The sequence below is a fragment of the Antennarius striatus genome, chromosome 13 (genome assembly GCF_040054535.1).
Source record: "Antennarius striatus isolate MH-2024 chromosome 13, ASM4005453v1, whole genome shotgun sequence".
Lineage (NCBI taxonomy): Eukaryota > Metazoa > Chordata > Actinopteri > Lophiiformes > Antennariidae > Antennarius > Antennarius striatus.
The window spans coordinates 15384514-15406579 of record NC_090788.1 but is presented as its reverse complement, the minus strand read 5'-3'; the positions used below and the strand labels follow the sequence as shown (position 1 = coordinate 15406579).

At 40.0% G+C, this 22066-nt stretch overlaps 2 protein-coding genes across 3 annotated transcripts; one reads left to right on the top strand and one right to left on the bottom strand.

Moving 5' to 3' along the window:
- Positions 1 to 41: 41 nt before the first annotated feature.
- Positions 42 to 16956, top strand: nf2b (NF2, moesin-ezrin-radixin like (MERLIN) tumor suppressor b). Of its 2 annotated transcripts, none has more exons than XM_068332076.1 (17): positions 42 to 326; positions 566 to 668; positions 1454 to 1579; positions 1918 to 2040; positions 2358 to 2441; positions 2953 to 3021; positions 3175 to 3257; positions 3388 to 3463; positions 4976 to 5113; positions 5530 to 5604; positions 5700 to 5813; positions 5923 to 6045; positions 6870 to 7087; positions 12248 to 12350; positions 13511 to 13650; positions 13736 to 13904; positions 14676 to 16956. In XM_068332076.1, the coding sequence occupies exons 2-17, from the start codon at positions 579 to 581 to the stop codon at positions 14721 to 14723; spliced, it is 1779 nt and encodes a 592-aa protein (XP_068188177.1). In that variant the 5' UTR covers positions 42 to 326; positions 566 to 578; the 3' UTR covers positions 14724 to 16956. The 2 variants fall into 2 exon arrangements, with proteins under 2 accessions (XP_068188177.1, XP_068188179.1); XM_068332078.1 differs by having other exon boundaries at positions 42 to 338.
- Positions 16957 to 17370: 414 nt separating this feature from the next.
- Positions 17371 to 22019, bottom strand: htatsf1 (HIV-1 Tat specific factor 1). The gene is made up of 10 exons (XM_068332079.1): positions 21862 to 22019; positions 21303 to 21467; positions 19914 to 20148; positions 19620 to 19667; positions 19362 to 19516; positions 18975 to 19138; positions 18706 to 18802; positions 18510 to 18599; positions 18293 to 18430; positions 17371 to 17876 (listed from the first exon to the last, which is right to left on the bottom strand). Exons 2-10 carry the CDS (start codon positions 21465 to 21467, stop codon positions 17640 to 17642), a joined length of 1329 nt encoding a protein of 442 aa, XP_068188180.1. The 5' UTR covers positions 21862 to 22019; the 3' UTR covers positions 17371 to 17639.
- Positions 22020 to 22066: the final 47 nt, after the last annotated feature.

Genomic DNA, 22066 nt, shown 5'->3' with positions numbered 1-22066 from the left:
TGCGCAGTGGCGTCATCCCGAGCTGCTATTTGCGCTCCCACCTGTAGAGCGAACTGGAGCCAAAACAAAAGTCCTTCGGAAAAATCCTCCTAAAGTTACCAAAGTTGCCTCAAAGTGATAATTGTGATAACTTTAGTGTTTTGAAAGGCACATACTTCGAAACGACGTACTTTATCATGGCGGTATTTCAAGAGTTTTACTCTTTCTACGCTTTGTTTTGGTCCGTTTTCGTGGCTTAGGTGTTAGCTTAGCATCGGTCTCCTAACAAAAAGCTCTCCCACCTCCGAGCCCCTTCGGACGGCAGACGCCTTGGACTTCTCTCGCTGGTAAAGGGCCACGTACGTCCTAACATTTCAGCTTTACTGTGTTCTGACTGAACAAGAACAGTGATTCATGAGCGTTAAACTGCACACAATCTTTTCATGAGAACTCATTTCACGTCTATTTATCTACCAGCTACTTTCTAAAATGAGCTGTTGTTTACGCGTGGATCCCGCTGTAACGTCAAGTGCTTTATTTTTAAAATGAATACCCGTGTCTTGGTTTATCTTTGTGTCTTAAACAGCAACAAATTCAACATGTCCATCCTCGGGTTAAAGAAGAAACAGCCGAAGACTTTTAAAGTCAAAGTTATCACAATGGATGCTGAAATGGAGTTCAGTTGTGAGGTAGGGATTTATTTTTGTTAACCCTACAGCTTAAAGACATGCATCAGAGTATAAGACGGGCTTTTCTTGACACTTACAAAAAGGAAAGATGTAACACCACTTTGAAAAGCATCCATCGATGTTTCTCAGGAGGGAGTTTAGCAGATGTCATTAGCAGCCAAGAGCTTTCTACTTCTAGTCAGTTTGTCCTAGATATCATTTACAAACATAACATTAAAAATGTGAAGCAGTGCCATTTGTTTTTCCTGAATGTTGATGTTTTATTATTCTCCTCTCATCCAAAGGTCTCAAAGCCTCTTGGATGAGAGGCGAATTGTCTTCAGACTTTCCTAGAAGTCCAGTTAACTTCATTCAGCAGAGACATGAGATGGATCACTAACAATCTCCACAGACATTTAGACAGATAGATAACAATAGATCCAAGAGCCAATCCAAAACCGGGTAATTCACATGTTGCAGCAGCATTCAAGACATACTAACAAAATGAGAAGGATAAACCTACAAAGAAGAATATAAATTGGGGATAGAATAGAATTAAGATTAAGGCTTATATTAAATAGGAGGAAGATATACTTTTGTACAAACAAAATATAGATGAAGTATGTACAGTGAAATATACAGATCTCAATTAGTTACACAAAGATTCTAAGCCCTGAAGTTTCTAGTTGTAGGCTCCATATAAGAAATCACAATTTAATATTTTGTTTGCTTGTAATATTTTCAAGAAATGGATACAGGTGCTACTGAAGAACATATTTATAACCTGTCAGTACTGTTTTTCTCAGGTGAAATGGAAAGGCAAAGACTTGTTTGATTTAGTGTGTCGCACTGTTGGTTTGAGAGAGACCTGGTTCTTTGGGCTCAGGTACACCGTGAAGGACACCTACGCCTGGCTGAAACCAGAGAAACGGGTAAGAAAAGGAAAAATCTGGTTAAAGACCACTCAGAAACAGCACAATGCGGATGATTTTAAATATTTTGATAGTGAAGTTGATAAACAGTATATTTTGTGAGGTGACTTCATATTTTTATTTTATCTTGATACCATCCAAAATTCAGTGAAATTAGGTAAATCCTCACATACGAGGTGCCTTGTTAAGAACTTCTGCCATTTTCATTTTTGCTTAATCAGTAAATGAAATAGTCATGTAAATTTGTATGGAATTTAAATTGGAGGCTGGTCTAACCCACTAAATATTATACACGTGCGCTTTTGACTTTTTTGTCTACCCTGTATTTGGGCATCAAGGTTTTGGACCAGGAGGTTCCCAAGGATTCTCCCATAACATTTCATTTCTTGGCAAAATTCTTCCCAGAAAAAGTAGAAGAAGAACTTGTACAAGAAATAACACAACACCTCTTCTTCTTACAGGTAATTTAGCTGATAGCAGAATTCTTATTGCTTGTTGTGTGATCAAATACTTATGTCATGCAATAGAAAGAAAATTAATTAAAAATAGTACAATGAGATTTTCTGGATTTTTGTTTTAGATTCCATCTCTCATAGTTGCAGTCTACCGATGCTAAAAATTTACAGACTTGTCTACATGCTTCATAAGTGGGAAAACATCCAAAATCAGCAGTACTGTATATCAAATACTTGATCTTGAGTGTAGATAGAAGAATGGCAGACGAAAGAAACCTAAGTTCAATTGATGTTCATTCATTCATGTCTTCAAACTTTTATAGGTGAAAAAACAAATTTTAGATGAAGAAATATTCTGTTCCCCAGAAGCTTCTGTTCTGCTGGCGTCATATGCTGTCCAAGCCAAGGTAAGCATCCATGTTTAAGGTCAAAAGTAGCAGGAGAGGAAATGCTATCTTTAGTTAAACTGTCGATCTTTGATGGTATTAACAGCAACAAAATCTGTAAAAGCAGACAGCAATGTACAGTAGTTGGGTTTTTTTTGTCTTTTGTAGTCGTTTGCGTTTGTGATTATGGGATTTCTAAACCTTTATTGGTGTCTCTTTTCCATTAGTCCACCTGTAATTCATTGTTAATTATTCATGTGAAAAAACTTGAAAAAGAATAAAAAGATAAATGTTTTAATCAGCTTCACATAGAGAAATTCCACATTCATGAGACAAACATTGTGTTATTTAGAAAATCAGTGTTGTTTTTATGAGGGGAAACTTATTCTTAGGGTAAACATTTATGAAAATGTATTCTATGTGTTTGTGTTTTGCCGGTTATTTTCCTATATATTGCCTGATTTTATTCTGCAACAATAAAGCATTTCTTCTCCTCTGCCATTCTTTTTCCACCCTGCAATCTCAATCACAGTATGGGGACTACGACCCAAACTTTCACAAGCTGGGTTTCCTGGCACAAGATGAGCTTTTGCCAAAAAGAGTAAGTGTTCTGTACTAGATGTAAATCTGGTTGTTTATAGCTAAAGCCCGTTATGAAGTGTTCCCTTTTTGTATTGCTTACATCAGTTGGAAAGTGTCTCTGTGTTTATGTATCTGTATGTGAGTTTTCTGTGACTGTGGGCTTTTATTCAAGGTTTTAATGCAGTACCAAATGACAGCTGACATGTGGGAGGAGAAGATCACAGCTTGGTATGCAGAGCACAGAGGCATCGCTAGGTAGGACCGACACGAGGCTTCTGACATCCGGCATGTAAAAACAAATAAACACTGACACAGAATTGTCTTATAGTATGACATATCAAGGTTTTGATACACTTTCTTTTGTTATTTCATATTGTCAATACAGAGATGAGGCTGAGATGGAATACCTGAAAATTGCTCAAGACCTTGAGATGTACGGTGTCAGCTATTTTTCAATTACTGTAAGTGTTGTGGTATTTTAGGGCTAGACATTTTATTGGAACTAAACAAAAAAAAACCACAAATAAGATACGCTTGTACAGTGGTACCTCTACTTATGAAATGAATTGGTTCCAGAAGAAGTTACGTAAGTAGAAAATTACGTAAGTAGAGAGGCGTTTTCCATGCAAATGCCCTAATCCGTTCCAAGCCCCCAAAAAATTCCGACATGAATGTTTTATAATGCATAAAAATGCATCAAAACATGTAACAAATACATGTTACGATTAGATTATTATACAATAAATGAGAGATATGCATAACGTAAAAAACAGACTAAAGAATAATAATGACGGTCATTTACCTTTTAACTGCTGTCCTCATTGTTTTTTGCCCTCTTTGGGTCATGCGCTCCTATCTCACAATGCCGAACAACAGAGTGAATTCCAGTCCTCCTTTTGAACTTCTCCAACAACCCACACGATACCTTAAACTCCTTAAACTTCCTTTTGTTTTAATAACGTGCCCTTGTAGATGCATTTTGGCCGTATTCTTTGGCGAGATCAACCAAACGCATTCCTTTTTCAAGCTTTTTTATGATCTCTTGCTTTGTACGGACAAAAAAAAACTTCATCTTTTCTTTTCCTCTTTAGTCCGTCACTTTCTTGGGGTCCATAGTGAATACGTCCTCAAAAACGTATTATATTTGCGCAAAACTATCAGAACACGTCACGGGTTGAGGGCCGAATGCCGAAGACACTGCATAAACACCGATCTATCTCCGCACAGAGTTGGGAGTGGCATCCCTCTTAGCCATTGGGAGGCCAGGAAGATACGTAATAGATAATAGCCAATGGCAGAGCAGCTATGAGAATGTTGTATTCAGAAACATGTGTGAGATTCAAGTATCAGCCGATACTGTGTTTTTACATTACGTAAGTCGAAATTTCTTTTGTAAGTGAAGGCAATATTTTCCTGCTGAGAAATTTCTTAAGTAGAAAATTTCGTAAGTAGAGACATTCGTAAGTAGAGGTACCACTGTATTAGACAGTCATATTTTTATCCAGAGTCATCCGCGTGTTGCTGTTCCCTCATTTTGAACTTTCCACTGATACAAAATTTTGCAAAATCCCTTCCTCCATCATGTATCATGAATATTCTGTAATGTGACAGGGTTGCAGATTTTATTGTTGCTGCCATGTTGAAATGTATCCTGTCCATACAGGACACTTTTGAGTATAAGGTTTTCACATTTTTACCTCAGCTTAGTTTAATCTTGAAGTCTGACGTTTGGGTTTGTGTTTGTCCTGCAGCAAAAAGTGAAAGGAGCTTAATCCCTAAAAAGGATGTCCATCACTTGGATATTGTTAAAAAAATAATCTAAGTCATTTATCAATTAATCAAAGAAAAGGTTTTAAATAAGTGTGATGTTTCCCATCATTGCTCCATTGTATATTGTAACACGATGAAAAATGCACCTTGTACGTTGCTCTGACAGTCTGTTTTTCTGTTTTAAACTCATTTTGTTTTGACAGCAAAATAAAAGGGACACTGACTTGTTGCTTGGAGTGGATGCTCAGGGGCTTCACATCTACAGCCCAAACAGCAAACTCAATCCTAACAAATCCTTTCCTTGGAGTGGCATACGCAACATTTCTTACAGCGAAAAAGAGGTAACTGAAGACACTAAACTACCAAAGGAACACCAACACCAAAGTTATCGATCACTGTCACACAATTTAAATTTTTGGTTACTTTTCTTCTGACTTTGGAATAACAGGAAAGTTGATGCAATACTGTATCTAAATAGACAAACATTTTATTTTACAGTCAAGGTGAAAATGATATTTCATTTTATTTTTTTAATTTTGCTCTCAACACTGACCAACTGTCTGAGAAACGTGAGTAATATTATGTTGATATAGACCTCTATTTTTGAAACCTACATATTCTCAGTACAGAATTTTTCCTCTAACCTGCCAGCTGTGCTGCAAGAAGGGCATCAAAACTCTCCGGTCTGTTCAGACAAAGAAAATAAAATGGTCAACAGTGCAGAAGATCTGACCTCTGTTATGTTACCATTTTGCAGTTCACAATTAAACCCCTGGACAAGAAGAAAGATGTTTTTAAGTTCTACTCGTCTCAGCTGCGTGTCAACAAACTGGTTGGTCTACCTACTTGGTCACATAAAGATTAAATTCCAGCCAAGTTATGTCAGAGTTTTCTAAATTAAGACCTTTGTATTTTCTGTGTCTGAAGATCCTACAGTTGTGCATCGGCAACCATGATTTATTCATGAGGAGGAGGAAGGTGGACTCCATTGAGGTGCAGCAGATGAAGGCTCAAGCTAAAGAGGAGAAAGCCAGAAAGAAGGTCAGTCATCACTCTACTCCAATCGAGCATTGACGGTCATACTTCAGACTAGTCATCGTTATTTGTTCATGGGTGACTTTTTGAAACGAGTTTCTCGTCCCTCGTCTAGATGGAGCGTCAAATATTGGCACGGGAAAAACAGATGAGGGAAGAAGCAGAGAGGGCAAAAGAAGAGATGGAACGGAGGCTTTTCCAACTGCAGGACGAGGCTCGACTGGCCAACGAGGCTCTGGTGAGAGCTCTTCTGTTGACACGAGGCAGTTGTTGATTCTTTCAAGCTGTTTGTTAAAATTATCTTATTGTTAATGTCATGACTGAAATGGTAGAAATATATCAATAGAAAACTTACAAAATGAGCTTTTTTCTTTTACTTAATATTGTTCAGAAGTTTACAACAAGCCTAAGCTCATTTTTATAATAAGATATTACTAACCTTATTTTCTTGACTATAAGTCACACTTTTTTTCATGGTTTGACTGGTTCTTATATAATTTTGCATATTTTTCATTTTCAAACTGACCGCTGTGAGAGGGCGCTCTAGGCTTGTGTGTCAGTGTCTGCTACTCCTATTACTCCTTAACACTGAAAATTTTTAAATTTAAACATGAATTTATAAAGACGACTAAGAAAGAGTGAGCACAAGTGGCCCCTAAAAGAAAATCATATTCTGTGGATTACAAGCTGCAGATATTGAACTATGCAGCCAAAAATGGTAATTGAGCAACAAAACAAATGCTTGGAGTGAGCAAAAAACTTGTGAGGGATTGGTGAAAAGCAGTGGAAGCACAGTAGAAATTCCATCTTTATAATTAATCTATTTTATTTTCTGTTCCTTGTTAGTTTTTTATCTGTCTTACAACTTGTTTTCTTGTAATCTTGGCAACCAGTTTGCCCAGATATTTAATCTGAACAGAATTCCTGGTTGAGGAAAGGATAAACGATGAAAAAGAACAATTTTATCGATGTTAAGGAATAAAAAAACCCATTTAATCTCATACTGATTTGTAAATTTAAAAAAGATTTTGGTTTAATACTGTCCCAATGCAATTTCTCCAGCTGCGATCTGAGGAAACAGCTGACCTGCTGGCAGAGAAGGCCCAGATTGCTGAAGAAGAGGCCAAACTGTTGGCCCATAAGGCTGCAGAAGCTGAGCAGGAGAGACAGAGGTTAGAAGTCACTGCCATGAAGACCAAGGAGGAGAAACGACTGATGGAGCAGAAGATGAGGGAAGCAGAGCAGCTTGCTGTCAAACTGGTGGAGCAGTCAGAGAGAAGGTCTGGAATCACCTTGAGTACTATCCTCTTTTATGCTAGTTAGTGATTACTTCTTCTTAACCTTTATTTAACCAGGCAAGCAATTAAGAACAGGTTCTTATTTACAAATGCTGCCTGAGCTAAGAGCAGTGGCTCTTAGAGGTGTGGGGGTGGGGAGGAAGTCTAAAATAAACACAAAGACATACACTATACAGAAAATATAAGAAAAATAAATACAAGACAAGAGAACGAGGCCGAGAAAGAGAGAAAGAGAAAGAGAGAGAGACACTCAACAAGTGCAGCTGTCAGCTACAATTTCATGTAGGTTTTGTTTAAAAGCAGGGAGTGATATGGGGACAGTGAGTTTGAGGCAGTTTTGAAAATTGTTCCAATCATTAGCTGCAGCAAATCGAAAGGCACTGCGACCAAAGACAGTACGGGCTTTAGGGATGGAGAGTTTGATGAGCTTGCTGGACCTAAGATTGCGGGCAGGACGGAAGTGGTGTAGAAGGGAGGAGAGGTAGGGAGGTGTTTTTCCTAGTATGGATTTGTAAATGAGGTGAAGCCAGTGGTGGAGCCGTCTGGTGTGGAGGGATGTCCAGTCTACCAGGTTGTACAGGTCACAGTGGTGAGTTCTGAATGGAGCTCCTGTGGCAAAACGGATGGCAGAGTGGTGGAGAGTGTCCAGTTTGCTAAGAGTAGATTGAGAAGCCATCCTATAGATGGTGTCACCATAATCGAATATGGGCAGGATGGTCATTTTCACAAGCGTGCGTTTGGCTGAACGGGTGAAGGAGGCCTTATTCCGGTAGAGGAAGCTCAGGTGAGCTTTGACTTTTGATTGCAGGTGCTTGATGTGGGTGGAGAAGGAGAGGGATGAGTCCAACCAGAGACCAAGGTATTTATAGCTGGTCACAAACTCCAGTTCAGAGCCATCGGCACAGAGGATTTTAGGAGCAGTGGTGGAATTATGTTTCCGGTCAAAAATAATGCATTTGGTTTTTTTGGAATTGAGTGAGAGATGAAGGCCATGAAAGTACTGCTCGACAGAAGTAAGACTGAGTTGGAGTGTGGATGCTGCAGAGTGGAGAGAAGGGCCCTCTGAGTATAAGATGGTATCATCAGCATATTGATGAATCTTGGAATTACCGGCAAACCTAGCTACATTGTTGATGTTGATGGAGAACAACGTTGGGCCCAGGATGGAACCTTGAGGCACCCCTTTCACGATGGGAAGAGGGTCAGACAAGACATTTACAGACTTTACTTGCTGAACTCTGTTGTTTAGGTAGCTAGCGAACCAGTTGCAGGAGTGTGATGACAGACCGATGCTAGTGAGCCTCTGCAGGAGGATGGAGTGGATGACAGAGTCGAAGGCTTTGGATAAGTCAATAAAGGCAGCAATGCAGATCTGTTTGGAGTCCAAGGAGGTAACAACATCATCCAGAACCTTCAAAGTGGCTGTAGTGCACCCGTGGCCAGGCTGGAAACCAGACTGTAGGTTGGACAGAATATCGTTTGAAGCAATGAAGTGGCTGAGCTGTCTATGAACCAATTTTTCTACGATCTTGGCCAAGCACGGCAGGATGGATATAGGTCTGTAACAGTTGGGATCAGAGCTAGAGCCACCTTTAAAATGTGGAACGACCAAGGCAGATTTCCAATCTGAAGGAAAAACAGACAGCTACAGAGATAAGATGAATAGATACGAGATGGGGGTGGCAATGACAGGAGCAGCAGTTTTTAAAAATAAGAGGTCGAGCCCATCAGATCCAGCTGACTTGTTAGAGTCGAGTTTGGTGAGTTCCTCTAAAACCTCCGAGGTCAGGATGGGATTAAAGGAGAAGGTGCCTGAGCTGGAAGGTGTAGGTGAAAATGAGGGGGCAGTAGTGGGGGACTTGACAGAAGAGGCATGGACTGTATTTACAAAGTGTTGATTGAGAAGTGAGACCATGTGAGACTTATCAGTGACAACAGAGTCACCAAAGGTCATTGCACTAGGAAAACGGGGTAGGGTAAGCTTATTTTCCATGGATTTGACCGTTTTCCAGAATGTCTTGGAATCAGAACCACAGGATGCAAATTTGTCCAGATAATGAGTGACTTTGGCTTTTCTGACAGCCTGAGTGCATGTGTTCCTGCACTGCCTAAAGGCAAGCCAGTCGACAGGTGACTGGGAGGAACGGGCTTTCCGCCATAAGGTGTTCTTCTTGTGGATTAATGTGGCTAAGTCACGGGAAAACCAGGGGCTGAAGCGATCCTTGATTTGAGATTTTATGAGAGGAGCGTGATTGTTGATGATCTGACTGAAGGTCAACTTAAAGTAGGACCAGGCAGCATCCATAGTTGGAAACGTATTAATTCTATCCCAGTTCACTGCAGCAATGTCATGGAGAAAGACGTCTCGGTTAAACTTCTTCATGGAGCATCTGGTTACAGTCACAGGTGGACGTTTAACTGAGGAACCAGAGCGTATGCAGGCAATAGCACAATGATCACTCAGATCCTGACTAAAGACGCCAGATTTATAATTAGAAGGGGTGTTGTGAGGATCACATCTATCAGAGATGCAGAAGATGGAGATTTCAAATTATGTCTGGTGGGCTCTGAAATAATTTGGAAGAGGTTTAGGGCATCAAATTGTTGCATGACCATATCTGGGGGGTTAGACATGTCCCAATTTAGGTCACCCAGTAGAATAAACTCAGAGGAGATGTACGGGGCAAGAAGTTCACTGAGTACAGCTAGAGAGCATGGTGGGGCAGAGGGTGGTCTATAACAGACAGCAACAGAAAGAGAAAAATTATTTGACAGATTGATTTTTAACACCAGCAGTTCGAGATACTTGGGAATAGTCTTTGACAATAAAATAGAGCATTGCAGATGGTCCCTCACAAAGAGAGCCACGCCCCCACCCTTGGAAGCTCTGTCCTGGCGAAAGACATTTTAACCTGGAATTAAAGTGTCAACATCCGCAATGCTCCTTCTAAGCCATGTTTCAGAAATCGCTAAAACATCAGGATTTGCAGTGTGTATCCAGGATTTTAGCAAATCAAGTTTAGGTAAAAGACTACGGATATTGATGTGTAAGAAGCCCAGGGATTTCCGTTTACAAAAATCATCAAATGACAGACTAGGAGCAGTAGGACTAACATTAACTGTAGCAGGCCGTGGATTTGAATGAACATTGCCAGAAATGGCCAACATGAGAATGATTAACAAACGACAAAAAGCAGTGCTAAAACGATGAGAGTTATTATCTTTCATTAGGGGCTTGGTTGAGATGACAGAATTGGAACTACGTAGCTGTTGCAATAGCAGGATAGAATACAATGGAACAAGAGTTGTTACCACACCGAGTAGGAAGACCAACAGACATTGTAGTCCAAAGGGAAGAGACATCCCTAGGTGGAAAAGTGAAGTCCAATGTACCACGGCCATAGGATGACAATCGAGGTAATAATGTCTCTTGAACAGGAGATTTCCTGGGGGTAGTAAGGGTCCCAGTATCCCGGGCATTTAGAAGGAAGAGTAAGATGATGAAAAGAGACATCTTTAAACACCCAGCAGTATCTGACTCACGTGAAGTGTTGTGGAGTTCTCTAACCACGGGGGGCTTTGGCCACACGGACCACTTCCTGCTCTGCCGGCGCCGACATTTGCTCCTGACGGTCTGCGCGCAGGTCTCACACAGGAAGGACTTTTCGTTCACGTTGGAATCCGGGAAGACCCTGAGAATGGTGTCCGGCATGGTGAAGGTGTGCACCGCCCTCCAGATGAAGCTGTGACCGGTCCGTTCGAACTCCAGCTGGCAGCAGGAGCAGTTCCGGTCCTCCGGCCTCACGGAGCCCCGGCGACCGCCCCGGCGACCGCCACGACCCGGACTGGCAGTTTCACAGCCCGGTGTCTGCACAGAGTCTCCCCCGGTCCCTGAATGCTAACACGCTGTTAGGCCGGTAACGTGTGTGAATCAGCCGTCCATGGTGTGACACAGAGCCTTGCATCCACGCCAACACGCAGACAGAATCGGATGAGTTGCAGTTGCGCCCAGCAAAGCAAACAGCAGAATCTCTGTAGGTGAGCAGCGAGCAGGCGAGGCAGGTCACGGCATGCCTGAGGCACTTCACCTGAGGCACTTCTTCGATTGAGTTAATTACTATTTTTTTCATTTCGTCCGATATTTTCTCAGATGAAATGGCAGCATCGTAACTATAATGTCAGATTCATGACATATTTTTAAATTTAAGTCAGTGCAGCTGCACCAGAGATAATCTTTTCTTTTATTCAACGCGTTCGTCTTTGTTGTGAAAATGTATCACCTGCATTACCCGCTATTCAACTGGAGCATCGACACCTCAAAGATTATAGTTGAAAGTGTTTGTAGAAAGTAATGCTTCCTTGAGTCAATCAACTGAAGCGTAGATAAGCAACAGCTACCAAGGTTAGTCCAGTCGCCTTTAGCTCCACACGTCTGTGTCTGTCAAATGTTTCTGCGTCGCTGCTGTTAAGGTCAGTCCTGAATGATCCAATCGGGAGTGAAAGACGACGTGGGATCCAGTCACTTAGACCCTGTTTGCATGTGGGCACTGTTAGCTCCTGTAATTATAATCTTTAGTTTTTGAATCAAGAAAATATAATCTTTTCCAAACAACTACAACATATTATTAATTTTTGGTAACATTTTTATTAATTGCACTTAAATATATAAAATCTTTTGTTTTCTTATTAAAGATGGCATCACATTAAGGTTTACAAAATGGCATTTTCTTTCCTGTTGAGGGAGAAAATCTGTCAGACACACACACAAAAAAAGCCTCAGAATTTGCTTTAAGAGAAACTTGAGACGCCATTCTATGACACTTTAAGTTTGGCCATCTTGTAAATACAACTTATTACTTTCTGTAAAACAGTCCAACGTGTCCCAGTGACTGCTGCTATTGGTTCACTTGATCAACACAGCTTGCAATTATTTCAGCTTCACTGTTCCCACGATTTCCCTTGCATAGTTGTGGTTTAAAAATAAAAATCTCATGGTTTAGTGGAAAATCAAACCATTTAATGGTGAATCCCTGTAAACAGAAAACCATACTGTTCTGATTCTAGTCCTCCTAAACACTACTGCGCATTAACAATTCTGCCTCTGTCTCGTCAGTCTTGCCCTGATTAAACGTCTGATTCCAGGTTGAAAGAAGCAGATCATCTGAAGCAGGACCTGACCGAGGCGAAGGACGCTGAGCGAAGAGCCAAGCAGAAGCTGCTGGAGATCACTAAAACAACATACCCTGTACCGTGATGATGGTTCTTCTTGTGTGCTCTTTGTGATGCTTTGATGATGAACACAACTCCTTTTTTAACGTTACTCCCAAAGATGCACACAGGTGTTACCCTGATCTGTCTGTAGGCTTCAGGTCTGTGCATCACGTAATTAGTTTCTTCAGTTGGTTAAATTGTACACTTTAGGTATATTTAAACTCAGGTCTGTTCACCTATGATGGGACACAGAACTCAGAGCTTTCCTGGTGGTGGGGATCTGTGTCTGGTAAAAAATAGTTCTAGATCAGGGGTGTCAAACTCATTTTTACCTGAGGGCCACGTCAGCATAATGGCTGTCCTCTAAGGGCCAGTTGTAACTAATAAATGTAACTCAATGTAATGTAACATAAGTGTAGCTACCTCTTAATGTTAGATAACTCTGAATTTATTACTTATACAAGTTACAAACATTACAGTTGCATAGAAAAAGTATGTTTGCTTGTTGCTCTGTTATAACATAAATCTTTTTAACTTGTCACATTATGAAACTAACAGAACTCCACTTGCAACTATGCAGGTGAATAAAAAAATAACATCAAACACAAGTTAGAATGTTAGCTTTGTTCAAAATGTTTTTGTCAAAGGTAAAATGGGCTTAATTACCGTACTTTATTGTGGGAAATGTAGTTTTTAGTCCGAGCACACGTTTGACCTATTTATTTTTAGACACTCTGATCTTCTATGCTCTCGCGAGACACAAAATTGTGTGGCGGGCCACATATGGCCCCCGGGCCTTGAGCTTGATACATGTGTTGTAGATGTTTATAAAGGTTGATAGTAGATATGTGAGAAGAGGCTTTACAGCAAGTCCTAAACACTTGGTGTGTTTAGGTCAGAGAATCTGGTAAGAGAAGTAAAACTATAAATAAATGCTGGAATATGTTGTCCACCACCAAGAGGCGTTTTATTAGCTACATAAAAACATTTTTCATTTTCCATTGTTGCTTGCAAACTGTGAGTCAGTGGTTCAATTCCAGTTGACATGATTAAGCACTCTATAGATTAAAATTGATTGATCAAAAAAATACTTCCCAATAATGTTCACAAAGGTAAACCTTTTTTTTCTGTGTTTTAATGTGCTTTTACCACCATGACTTTTACTTACATGACCTCCTTTGCCCTGCCTCCTAGCTTATAGCAGCCTACTCGACTCCCCCTCCTCCCCCTGCTCCCCCTGAAGCACCAGACTTCGCCTATGAATCAACATCTACACGTCTTGACTTCAAGGACTCCGACATGAAAAGGCTGTCTATGGAGATTGAGCGGGAGAGGTGATTTAAATCGCTGTCAGTGCTATTTGAACTGGACACTTCCAGGAAGGTCTACTTGTTGACACGTTGCTGTGCATGAATTCAGGCTGGAGTACATGGAGAAGAGCAAACACCTGCAGGACCAGCTGAAGGAGCTGAAAACGGAGATCGAGTCTCTGAAGCTGGAGGAGCAGCAGCAGCAGGCCGGCCTCTACAACCCCCGCAGTGAGGCGAGGGGATACGTCCAGGAGACTGTCTACTTACCTCACAGCAACGTATGTGCCCCCCCCCCCCAGTCTTATTTCTCTTACAGTGTTAATCTGGTGCTGAGCCATTGTTCTTCAGGATCTCTAAGGGCGAATAAAGCAGTAAATCCAGTTAATGGGTGATAATAAAAGTGATATTTTATTATTTATAAGAAGAAGGTTATATATTAACCTTAACTGACAACATGCCCTTTGAATTCATTAATCAAAGTGTAATATGAACTGTCTTGACATTATAACCCTAAAAAAAGAAAGTGTTTAAATAAATCGCATTGTCATTAGATTTGTTTGCAGTACTAAGATGCTAAATATCACAATTGTTATTGCATACAAATGCAATCACATTACTTTGTTCTCTTATGTAGAGATATTAACGTAGTGTTGACAACTCTGGAACATACCCAACACCTTGATGTGGCATCAAACCCTTTATGTCAGACTTACTGTGAGCCCAAAAGTCTGAGTAACTGAACGTCTGAAAACAACATCATACAGTATTTAAGGACAGTTAGGAAGTCAGTCACTCTTCCGTTATTCTATTCTACTATTCCATATGCTCTTAATTTCCCTTCGGGGATTACGAAAGTATATTAAATCTTTAAAAAAAATCATAAATCTTAAATATGCTTGGGAAGAAGGAAAAAATCACTTCCAACCCCAGTTGTGACATTCACAGCATCCAGACTTGTCGTGGGTCATCGACTGAAAGCTTGAACACATTTTTTAATGTGACCTCATCCACCTCAGCGTCTCTCACACAGCTCTTGTCTTGGTTTGCAGAGAAACTCTGCCTACATGTCTCAGATGGCCTATTTTGAAGAAGTGTGATGCAGTCGTCTGAGAGGAGGATGGAGGACATCGACTGTGTGGACTGGGGGTTTTGTTTAATGCTTGTTTGATTTATTTTTAACTTGGCTGATACTAACAAACTGTCACATGCCTTCACCATGACTATGAGCGTTTGAAAGACTTCAAATCTGTCCCCACATATTAACAGCCACTTTAGGGCTGCTGGCACAACGGCCACACTACAGCCCCTTCATTGTCTTTGTATGTAATGAACACATTAACATGTGTGACACTGATTCAGGATATGGTGCTGATGATGGATGTGTGAATGAGTTTTGATTGCCTGACTTTTTAGTTTGTGATTTAAAGTGATGCTTAGTTTTAGATGTGGGATAATGGCTTAATTAAACTTTGAACGTTAAATGCTTTGAAAGATTTGGGGCAGATATTCATATTAATTTGTCACAAATCTGTTTAAGCAATTTCTGTATTACATCATTGGGTAAACCAGGCTTTTTTCAGCCTGTGGAAAATGATGAAAGGTAAATGTTAAGATTTTGAAAATGTGGATGCTTTTGGCCATATTCTTTCAAAGGAGTGTTTCTCAAAGTTGGCTTTTAAAAATAGTCGATCAGTGAAACACCCAAATTTCTAGAAAGTTGTTAAATGTAGCTTTGAACACTAAAACTGCTCTTAACTCTTTATCATTGATATGTAAAAAAGAATATTTTGTAAAACTAGCCGATTGAGAGGCAGAGGCAGCAGTGATGAGATGACACTCCATGAAAAGGTTAAAAGCCGTTTTTGAGCGCGTTGGTCTTTTGTGTGTTTGCTGTTTGTTACTCGGTTCGTTGTTGATTGTTAACAGCAAATGTGCCTTTACTGTTTCTAGTGCCTCAATGTTAGTTAATAGAAATGTATTATACAGCTACAGACTTGAGCTTTGTCATTTCAAGTTTTTACTTTGTATTATAAACTCTTGATGTGCCTTGAACTTTATTTTGTACTGCTATGATCTGACATCATTTGATACCGTTATACTCATGTGTCTTAGGTTTAGGGCTACTTTAAGTTTGGGGTTGTCGTACTGATTTTTGAAAGAACAGCAGATTTGTGGCTTTTTCATTTTTTGTTCCTCTTCAGATCAACTTCTCAGGGTTAGTGTTGGAGACAATCATTGAATTTAGATCCTCCACATTTTCGTCCGAGACATTCAGAAAAATATTCCTAGACCTTTTTAAACATGCTTATTTCATTTTGGTTTTAATAAGTCTTATTTAATAGAAGTTTGTTACCTGAGTGAACTTTTATTTTACCACATCCCTTGAGACATCCACAAAAAGGTAGATTTTTTTTCCAAATGTATTGTATTTGGAGGGGTTTGCTCGACTGACCTGGTTGTAGACTTAATGGTGACAAGAAAAAAATAATTCCCTCCTGAATGTGTTATAAAATTCAATGTGAATGTTACTGTCACAAATCCAATCAAAACGTTTCATCAGCTCTTTACTGAAGTCCTTCATTTTTCAATTATAACCTAATTTATTAATGCCATACATTTTGAAATGACATGTACTGTACATACTGTATGTTTTCTTGAGGTCTATTATTGTGGGGGATTCTGTTGTGATGTCATGTTTTGTACTCTTCTAGGTTGTTCTTACCAAATTCCAGCTCTTGCAGAGAACAAGGTTTAGTTCCAAAGGACAGAGACACCTGGACAACCATAAGTTATTCATTTCATTAGATATAATCGTACAAGTTTTTCTTAACTTTGGTGCAGATGGTCTCAAACTATTATATCCTTGCTTCCTAACATGTTTGTTACTGGCATCAAACACCCCCATCAAGGTCTCACAGTCCTCTCAATATGTAGTGTGACCAACCTGAAAAATTCGATGTCCGCTTGAGGAAATAAAAGTCAAATATTTACAAACTCAGTATTTGTCAACAAGTTCTGCCTATGGATTGATGTTTTCATCACTTTGAGGTCATTTTCTGCAGTGAGTGTAGGATACAAGTGAGACAATGTAAGGGTTGCTGTCACAACAGAAATACCCTTAACTGCAGCGTACCTGCAAAACTACAGCAATGCAGCAAATCTACTACTCCCGTTCAGTGAACACATTCCTGCAAGACAAGTTAAATTATCTGTTCATCTTCAGTCCGACAAAAGCCTCTTAAAGCCGTCAAAGCAGGATCCAGAATGTGCCGCTGAGCAACGCTTGTGTTACATTTGTGATATGCATTAAAAAAGAAAAACCCTCTTTAATGTGTGTCTTGTTTACTTTTTACTGAAATCTGCATTCCTGCCGCTTTTGGTGGGTCAATGTACTGCATGAAATTATATTAATTGGAACATTTTCCATTATGATCAGGACTATTCATTGGTGAATGAATGGAAACTCTTGCCTTGGCATCTGAGGATTAGTTTTAGAGGAAATATGTACAATACGTTTTTTTTTTTTTTTTCCTTTCTGACGTTTTAACAAAAACTAACATTTTGCAATCTGTCTTGATGCTCATTTTAAATTTCCTGATATAAAACGACGATCAGGATGTGATGTCACACCATGCTGAACTGTTAACACAAAGCAACAACGTAGCTTGACTTGGCTAGAAGGTAGAAAATAAACAATTACCTGTTTTTTCTTCTATCTGAATCAAACACAACACAGTTTCAGTCTCAGCTTTTGTATTTCATTATCAACATGATTGTACACCAACTGCCACACTGAAATGAGGGAGAGGCTGTAGATTACCAATCCGTTAAGTACAGGATTAATCACCATGTAACCCAAACTAATGAAATGGTAAATCTCATTTTATTTTTCTACATTACAAAACTATTCAAACCCTGACCTCAAATACTCAACATGGGGCTTTGCTGTAGTTCATTTTGAAGCCAAACTCTCTTCTTTGGCTGCCATGGGGACCAAATGTGCCTTTAAATTTCTATGCTTCCTCATCATCACTTCCTGCAAGGCTGCTGTCTGTGGAGTCCGCGTCTTGTTCCTGTGGTTGTGTTTCAGGGTGCTGCTCAGGCTCCTTGGTGCTGGGGGCTTCCGTGTGTTCAGCTGTTTTACCGCCCTCTGCTGGCTTGGCAGAGTTATGCTCACCTTCTTTGCCTCCGTCCAGGAAAGTCGACCAACCCTTCAGCCGCTCCTCCCGCTCGCGTGTTGTCTCTTCCACCTGCACAGAGGATTCACAGGAAGGATGCAAATTGTTACCAGACGTAGTTTCTAAAATAGTGCAAAACATCACAGTTCTACGACTACCATACGACCTATTTTTAAGGAGAGTAACTGCTCTTTTGGCCTGTTCTCATTTATTCATTACAGTAACTTGTCAGGTATTTTACATAAATCTTCAGCACCAGCGAATGTACGATCATATTTCTGTGTCAGTAATAGTGATGACTGCATTGATGTGAGCCATAGCAGCAGGAAAAAAACATTTCAGAATTCAGAACCTTCTTTTAGAGTCCCTTGATTTCATTGTCTCCTCAGATGCACATGTTTTGCCTCACCTCAGCGTTCATGAACGTGTACAAAGACAAATGTGGCCTTTGAATGTCAAGGGTTTAGATAAAATTTTATTTGCTTTACCTGATAGTCGGTCGATCCATCCCAAAGCTGAGCAGACAGCTGCCTTCCTCCAAACCAGCGACCGTTGAACGACAGGATGCAGGCATCAGCCTGCTCAGGCTCCTTGAAGGAGACTGATGCCACACCATCCGGGTGCCTCTGCACACACAGACACACCAGCGCTTTACACACACTTCTAACATAAAAATAAACCCAGCAAAAATGACAATGAACTCACATCAAAGAGAATGACCTTCTTGACATCCCCGAACTTTTCACACTCTGACCTCAAATCATCACGATACTCATTCAGCACCAGTGGATCTTCCTAGAATGTCAAAAAAGACAGCTGAGATGAATACTCTCATTGAGCTGTGTGTGTGTGTGTGTGTGTGTGTGTGTGTGTGTGTGTGTGTGTGTGTGTCTCTCCGCACCTCAAAGTCACTTGGATGAAACATATTCCTTATGATGACAACTTTTTCATGCCTCTTCCTCACTTCTGCTTGCTTTTCAGGCCTCCAATCCAGCTGTCTACACAGAGGAAGACAAAATTAATAGAAAACCAAATGGTGTGTTAAAAACAAATATTCTATTAATTGCTTTTTCTTAATTCCAGCATCATTTCAGGGATTTTAATTTATCCCTAGAGATGCAATGGGATTTATGGGCGGTTCGGTGAAAAAAAATGGAAGATAGGATTTACTTCTGTTGTGCCTGCATCTTCTTTCTGTAGTCTTTGCTCTTCTTCCTCTTCTTGCTGGCATCATACTGGCCCTTCAGCTCAAATCGTGCTGCTTCCACGTGGATTCTGTAGCCTCTGAGCTCAGATTCATCAATCAGACGCATTGCCAATGTCACCGACTCTTTCTGCAGATAATCATAAAAATATATCACTTGACTGGAGCACAAGGTAATACTATTTTTTTATTAAGGTCATAAGGCAAGTGCACAAAATATAATTTTCAATATGCAGCTGAAACCTGTAAATGTGACTGAATTAAGATGCATACAGCCTAACGTTCATTTGTTTGCACAATAAGTGCTGACTGCAAATTTTGCAGGTAATGTGGAAACAGAAGGGCAGATTTACTTTGAGATAGCAGCAGAGGCCATCTCCCTTCAGATTTCCGTCCTTGTCCTTGTAGAGTTTGACCTTGTACTCTTCAGTGACAGGGTCCCGCATCACGATGCCACACTTGGACATCAACTCCACAAACTCCTCAGTGCTGATGTCGGGAGGTAAGCCTGACAGAACATGGCAATGATAAGAAATGACAAAGAAATAGCATAAAGAATTAGAAACGTATAGACAGCAAATCCCTAAGTAGAAAACGCTGTTGGCACCAACCTGACACATAGATGTTAGTGTTTTTATCCTCATCAATATCAAACCATCCTGTGGACACAAAAGGAAGAAAAAGAATCGAGTAACAGATTTGTTGCACAAACCTAAAGTCACATCTTTTCCATATCAATCCATGTGTGAAAAAAGATAATGATCAGAGGGTGAAAACATGTATCAATTAGTAATGACAGCTCTATAAAACAGAAACCAATACCACTATTTGTTGATGGCCACTTGCACGTTCCTTATTGCAATAACACTACGCTCTCTTCTTTCTGACATCGGATGTCAACTTACCTGGCTCTGTTTTCCTCTTTTCTCCTTTCTGTTTCGCGTCTTTAGCTGGAGTCTCATGCTGTTCTGGGTTCAGCTTCTGGGTGGCGTCTCCTGGTTTCTTAATTTCTGGAGGTTGGCTGTCTGGTTCTGGTGCTGGTGAGTCAGTGTTGCTCACTGCAGCATTGTTTGCATCTGGTTCTCCATCCTCTCTGAAGCCATAGTTGGCCTGGTAGGCCGCAATGAAGTCTTCTGTTATCTAGAGAAACAAAACAAACCTACTTAACATTAACACAGACAGTGCTGTGACCAATCTTTACATACCTTACAGGCAATCTTGCTCAAATTTAACTAGCTACTGTCTCCGCGCTGAAGAACTGAATCTGCATTTGGATCAATGATGATGTTTTGTTGTTGTTGTTGTGTCAAAGGCAAGTACAAGCATTGTAATGGAGACTTCCATAATTTAGGACATTTCATTTACTCACTCACATTTACTTACTTTCATCCACTGATTATTACGATGCTTTTAATGGTTTACTATCAAAAAGACTCCTATCAAAGTGTTTTCAATTTTCAAATTGTACAGTAGTACCTTGAGATACGAGCTGTTCGACATATAAGTTTTTCGGGATACGAGTGGTTGCTCTGTCCATATTTACATACCGCGAAGCAGTGATGTATTGTAATATTGTAATTGTCAGTGTTCGTGTGTTGGTCCGTCTGCCAAATATCTTCACAACCGTTGAAGATAGAAAGATGAAACAAAAAGCACATTACTCGGCCCGCAAAAGGGATGAAAATGAAATGATAACCTTTACCTTGAGAAAACTAAGTCAAGGTCAAATTTCAACTTTTGTACGATCAGGAACCGGATAAGATAGAAAGATGAGGGAGAAGGCCTGTGTGAGTAAGACCATATGTCAGGGAATGAAAATTTGATCACAACCTTTTTAGGTACACGTCTCTGAAACCTCATGACAAATAGAATGCACCAGTTACATGTTGGATTATGGGTCTTTTTGACGTACAAGCGAAAATACGAGATTCGAGTTGCTTATTGGCGGATGGATACAACATCAGCTGAGACCAGAGAGCTGAGAGTTGTTTGCCTTTCAAGCTCAGTCATGAAAAAAAATAAAACTTCTATCTTAAGGTACTAGTTATATTTTTTTCATTTTCTGATCGTTATTTATATTAGATTTGAAGGACTTGAAGGTTTTTCTACTGTATTCAAGTTATTATACTATTAGATCATCTTAAGTAGCTCAACTTGCATGTAAATACGTGAAGGTCTGCTGGAAATACAGAACACCAGCTATTAAGTGGTACATGTCTTGTGAAGTTAGGTGTCTTTAAAGATAAAATATGATGTAAGGAAATAAAAGCAGAAATGCCAAGAAAGATTCATACTTTTGGGAACCAGGCCTTCTTGTCGTGGTCCCAGTCATACACGGTCCCATCCTCGGGGTCGGTGTAGGTGAGGGGGTCTGAGCCATCTTCATTTCTCTGACCATAGAGTTCCTGCATCCGCAGCTGCTCCATAAACTCCTTGTTTCCATCTTTTTCACCACTCATCTGCAACAGAGAGCAAGATATTAACTTAATGATTATTATATTCCATATGAGAAAGCCCTCTTAAACTGAGCAGTCACAAACTCCTATTCAATAATTCAGATTTGTAGCATTATGAAACGTTCCATCTTGCAAACATTTATTGTGACGTGATTTTTGTGACATACTGTATTGGTTGCCAGAAAATAAATGAGAAACTAACACCTTTACTCAATGCAAGTAAAAATAATTCAGCCATAAAAAAACATTTGTTTTCAAATCAATCTTGTATCTCATGTCCCACCAGTTTAATATATGATGAATATTTAGTATGATCTGCGCCTCAGTGCCTGGTGGTACACATGTAGATAACAATAGCTCATGTTAGCCAAACCTGCTAGCAACAACATAACGTTACCTTTTAAAGCGACAGTTCTGGCAAACTCAACTCTGGTAGTTCGATGTGAAGGTTAATGAACATCCCCTCCGTCTTGAGGCCCATTCACAGAACACACCAGGCGTCTGTATTTCAACGCTTAATTTACGGTAAACAGATGATAAAAATATATTTTACAATAAAACGATTCTCAATCGCAGCCCGCCAGGAACTACTTCCTGTGTCA

What these genes read in the sequence shown, in the direction of transcription:
- nf2b (XM_068332076.1), top strand. Translation starts at nt 579, where the DNA reads ATGTCCATCCTCGGGTTAAAGAAGAAACAGCCGAAGACTTTTAAAGTC. An exon ending in GGCTGAAACCAGAGAAACGG is followed by an intron (nt 1,580 to 1,917) that starts GTAAGAAAAGGA and finishes TTGGGCATCAAG; the next exon opens with GTTTTGGACCAGGAGGTTCC. An exon ending in ATGAGCTTTTGCCAAAAAGA is followed by an intron (nt 3,022 to 3,174) that starts GTAAGTGTTCTG and finishes CTTTTATTCAAG; the next exon opens with GTTTTAATGCAGTACCAAAT.
- htatsf1 (XM_068332079.1), bottom strand. Translation starts at nt 21,467, where the DNA reads ATGAGTGGTGAAAAAGATGGAAACAAGGAGTTTATGGAGCAGCTGCGG. An exon ending in AAAGAGGAAAACAGAGCCAG is followed by an intron (nt 19,668 to 19,913) that starts GTAAGTTGACAT and finishes TTGTGTCCACAG; the next exon opens with GATGGTTTGATATTGATGAG. An exon ending in ATGGATCGACCGACTATCAG is followed by an intron (nt 17,877 to 18,292) that starts GTAAAGCAAATA and finishes TCCTCTGTGCAG; the next exon opens with GTGGAAGAGACAACACGCGA.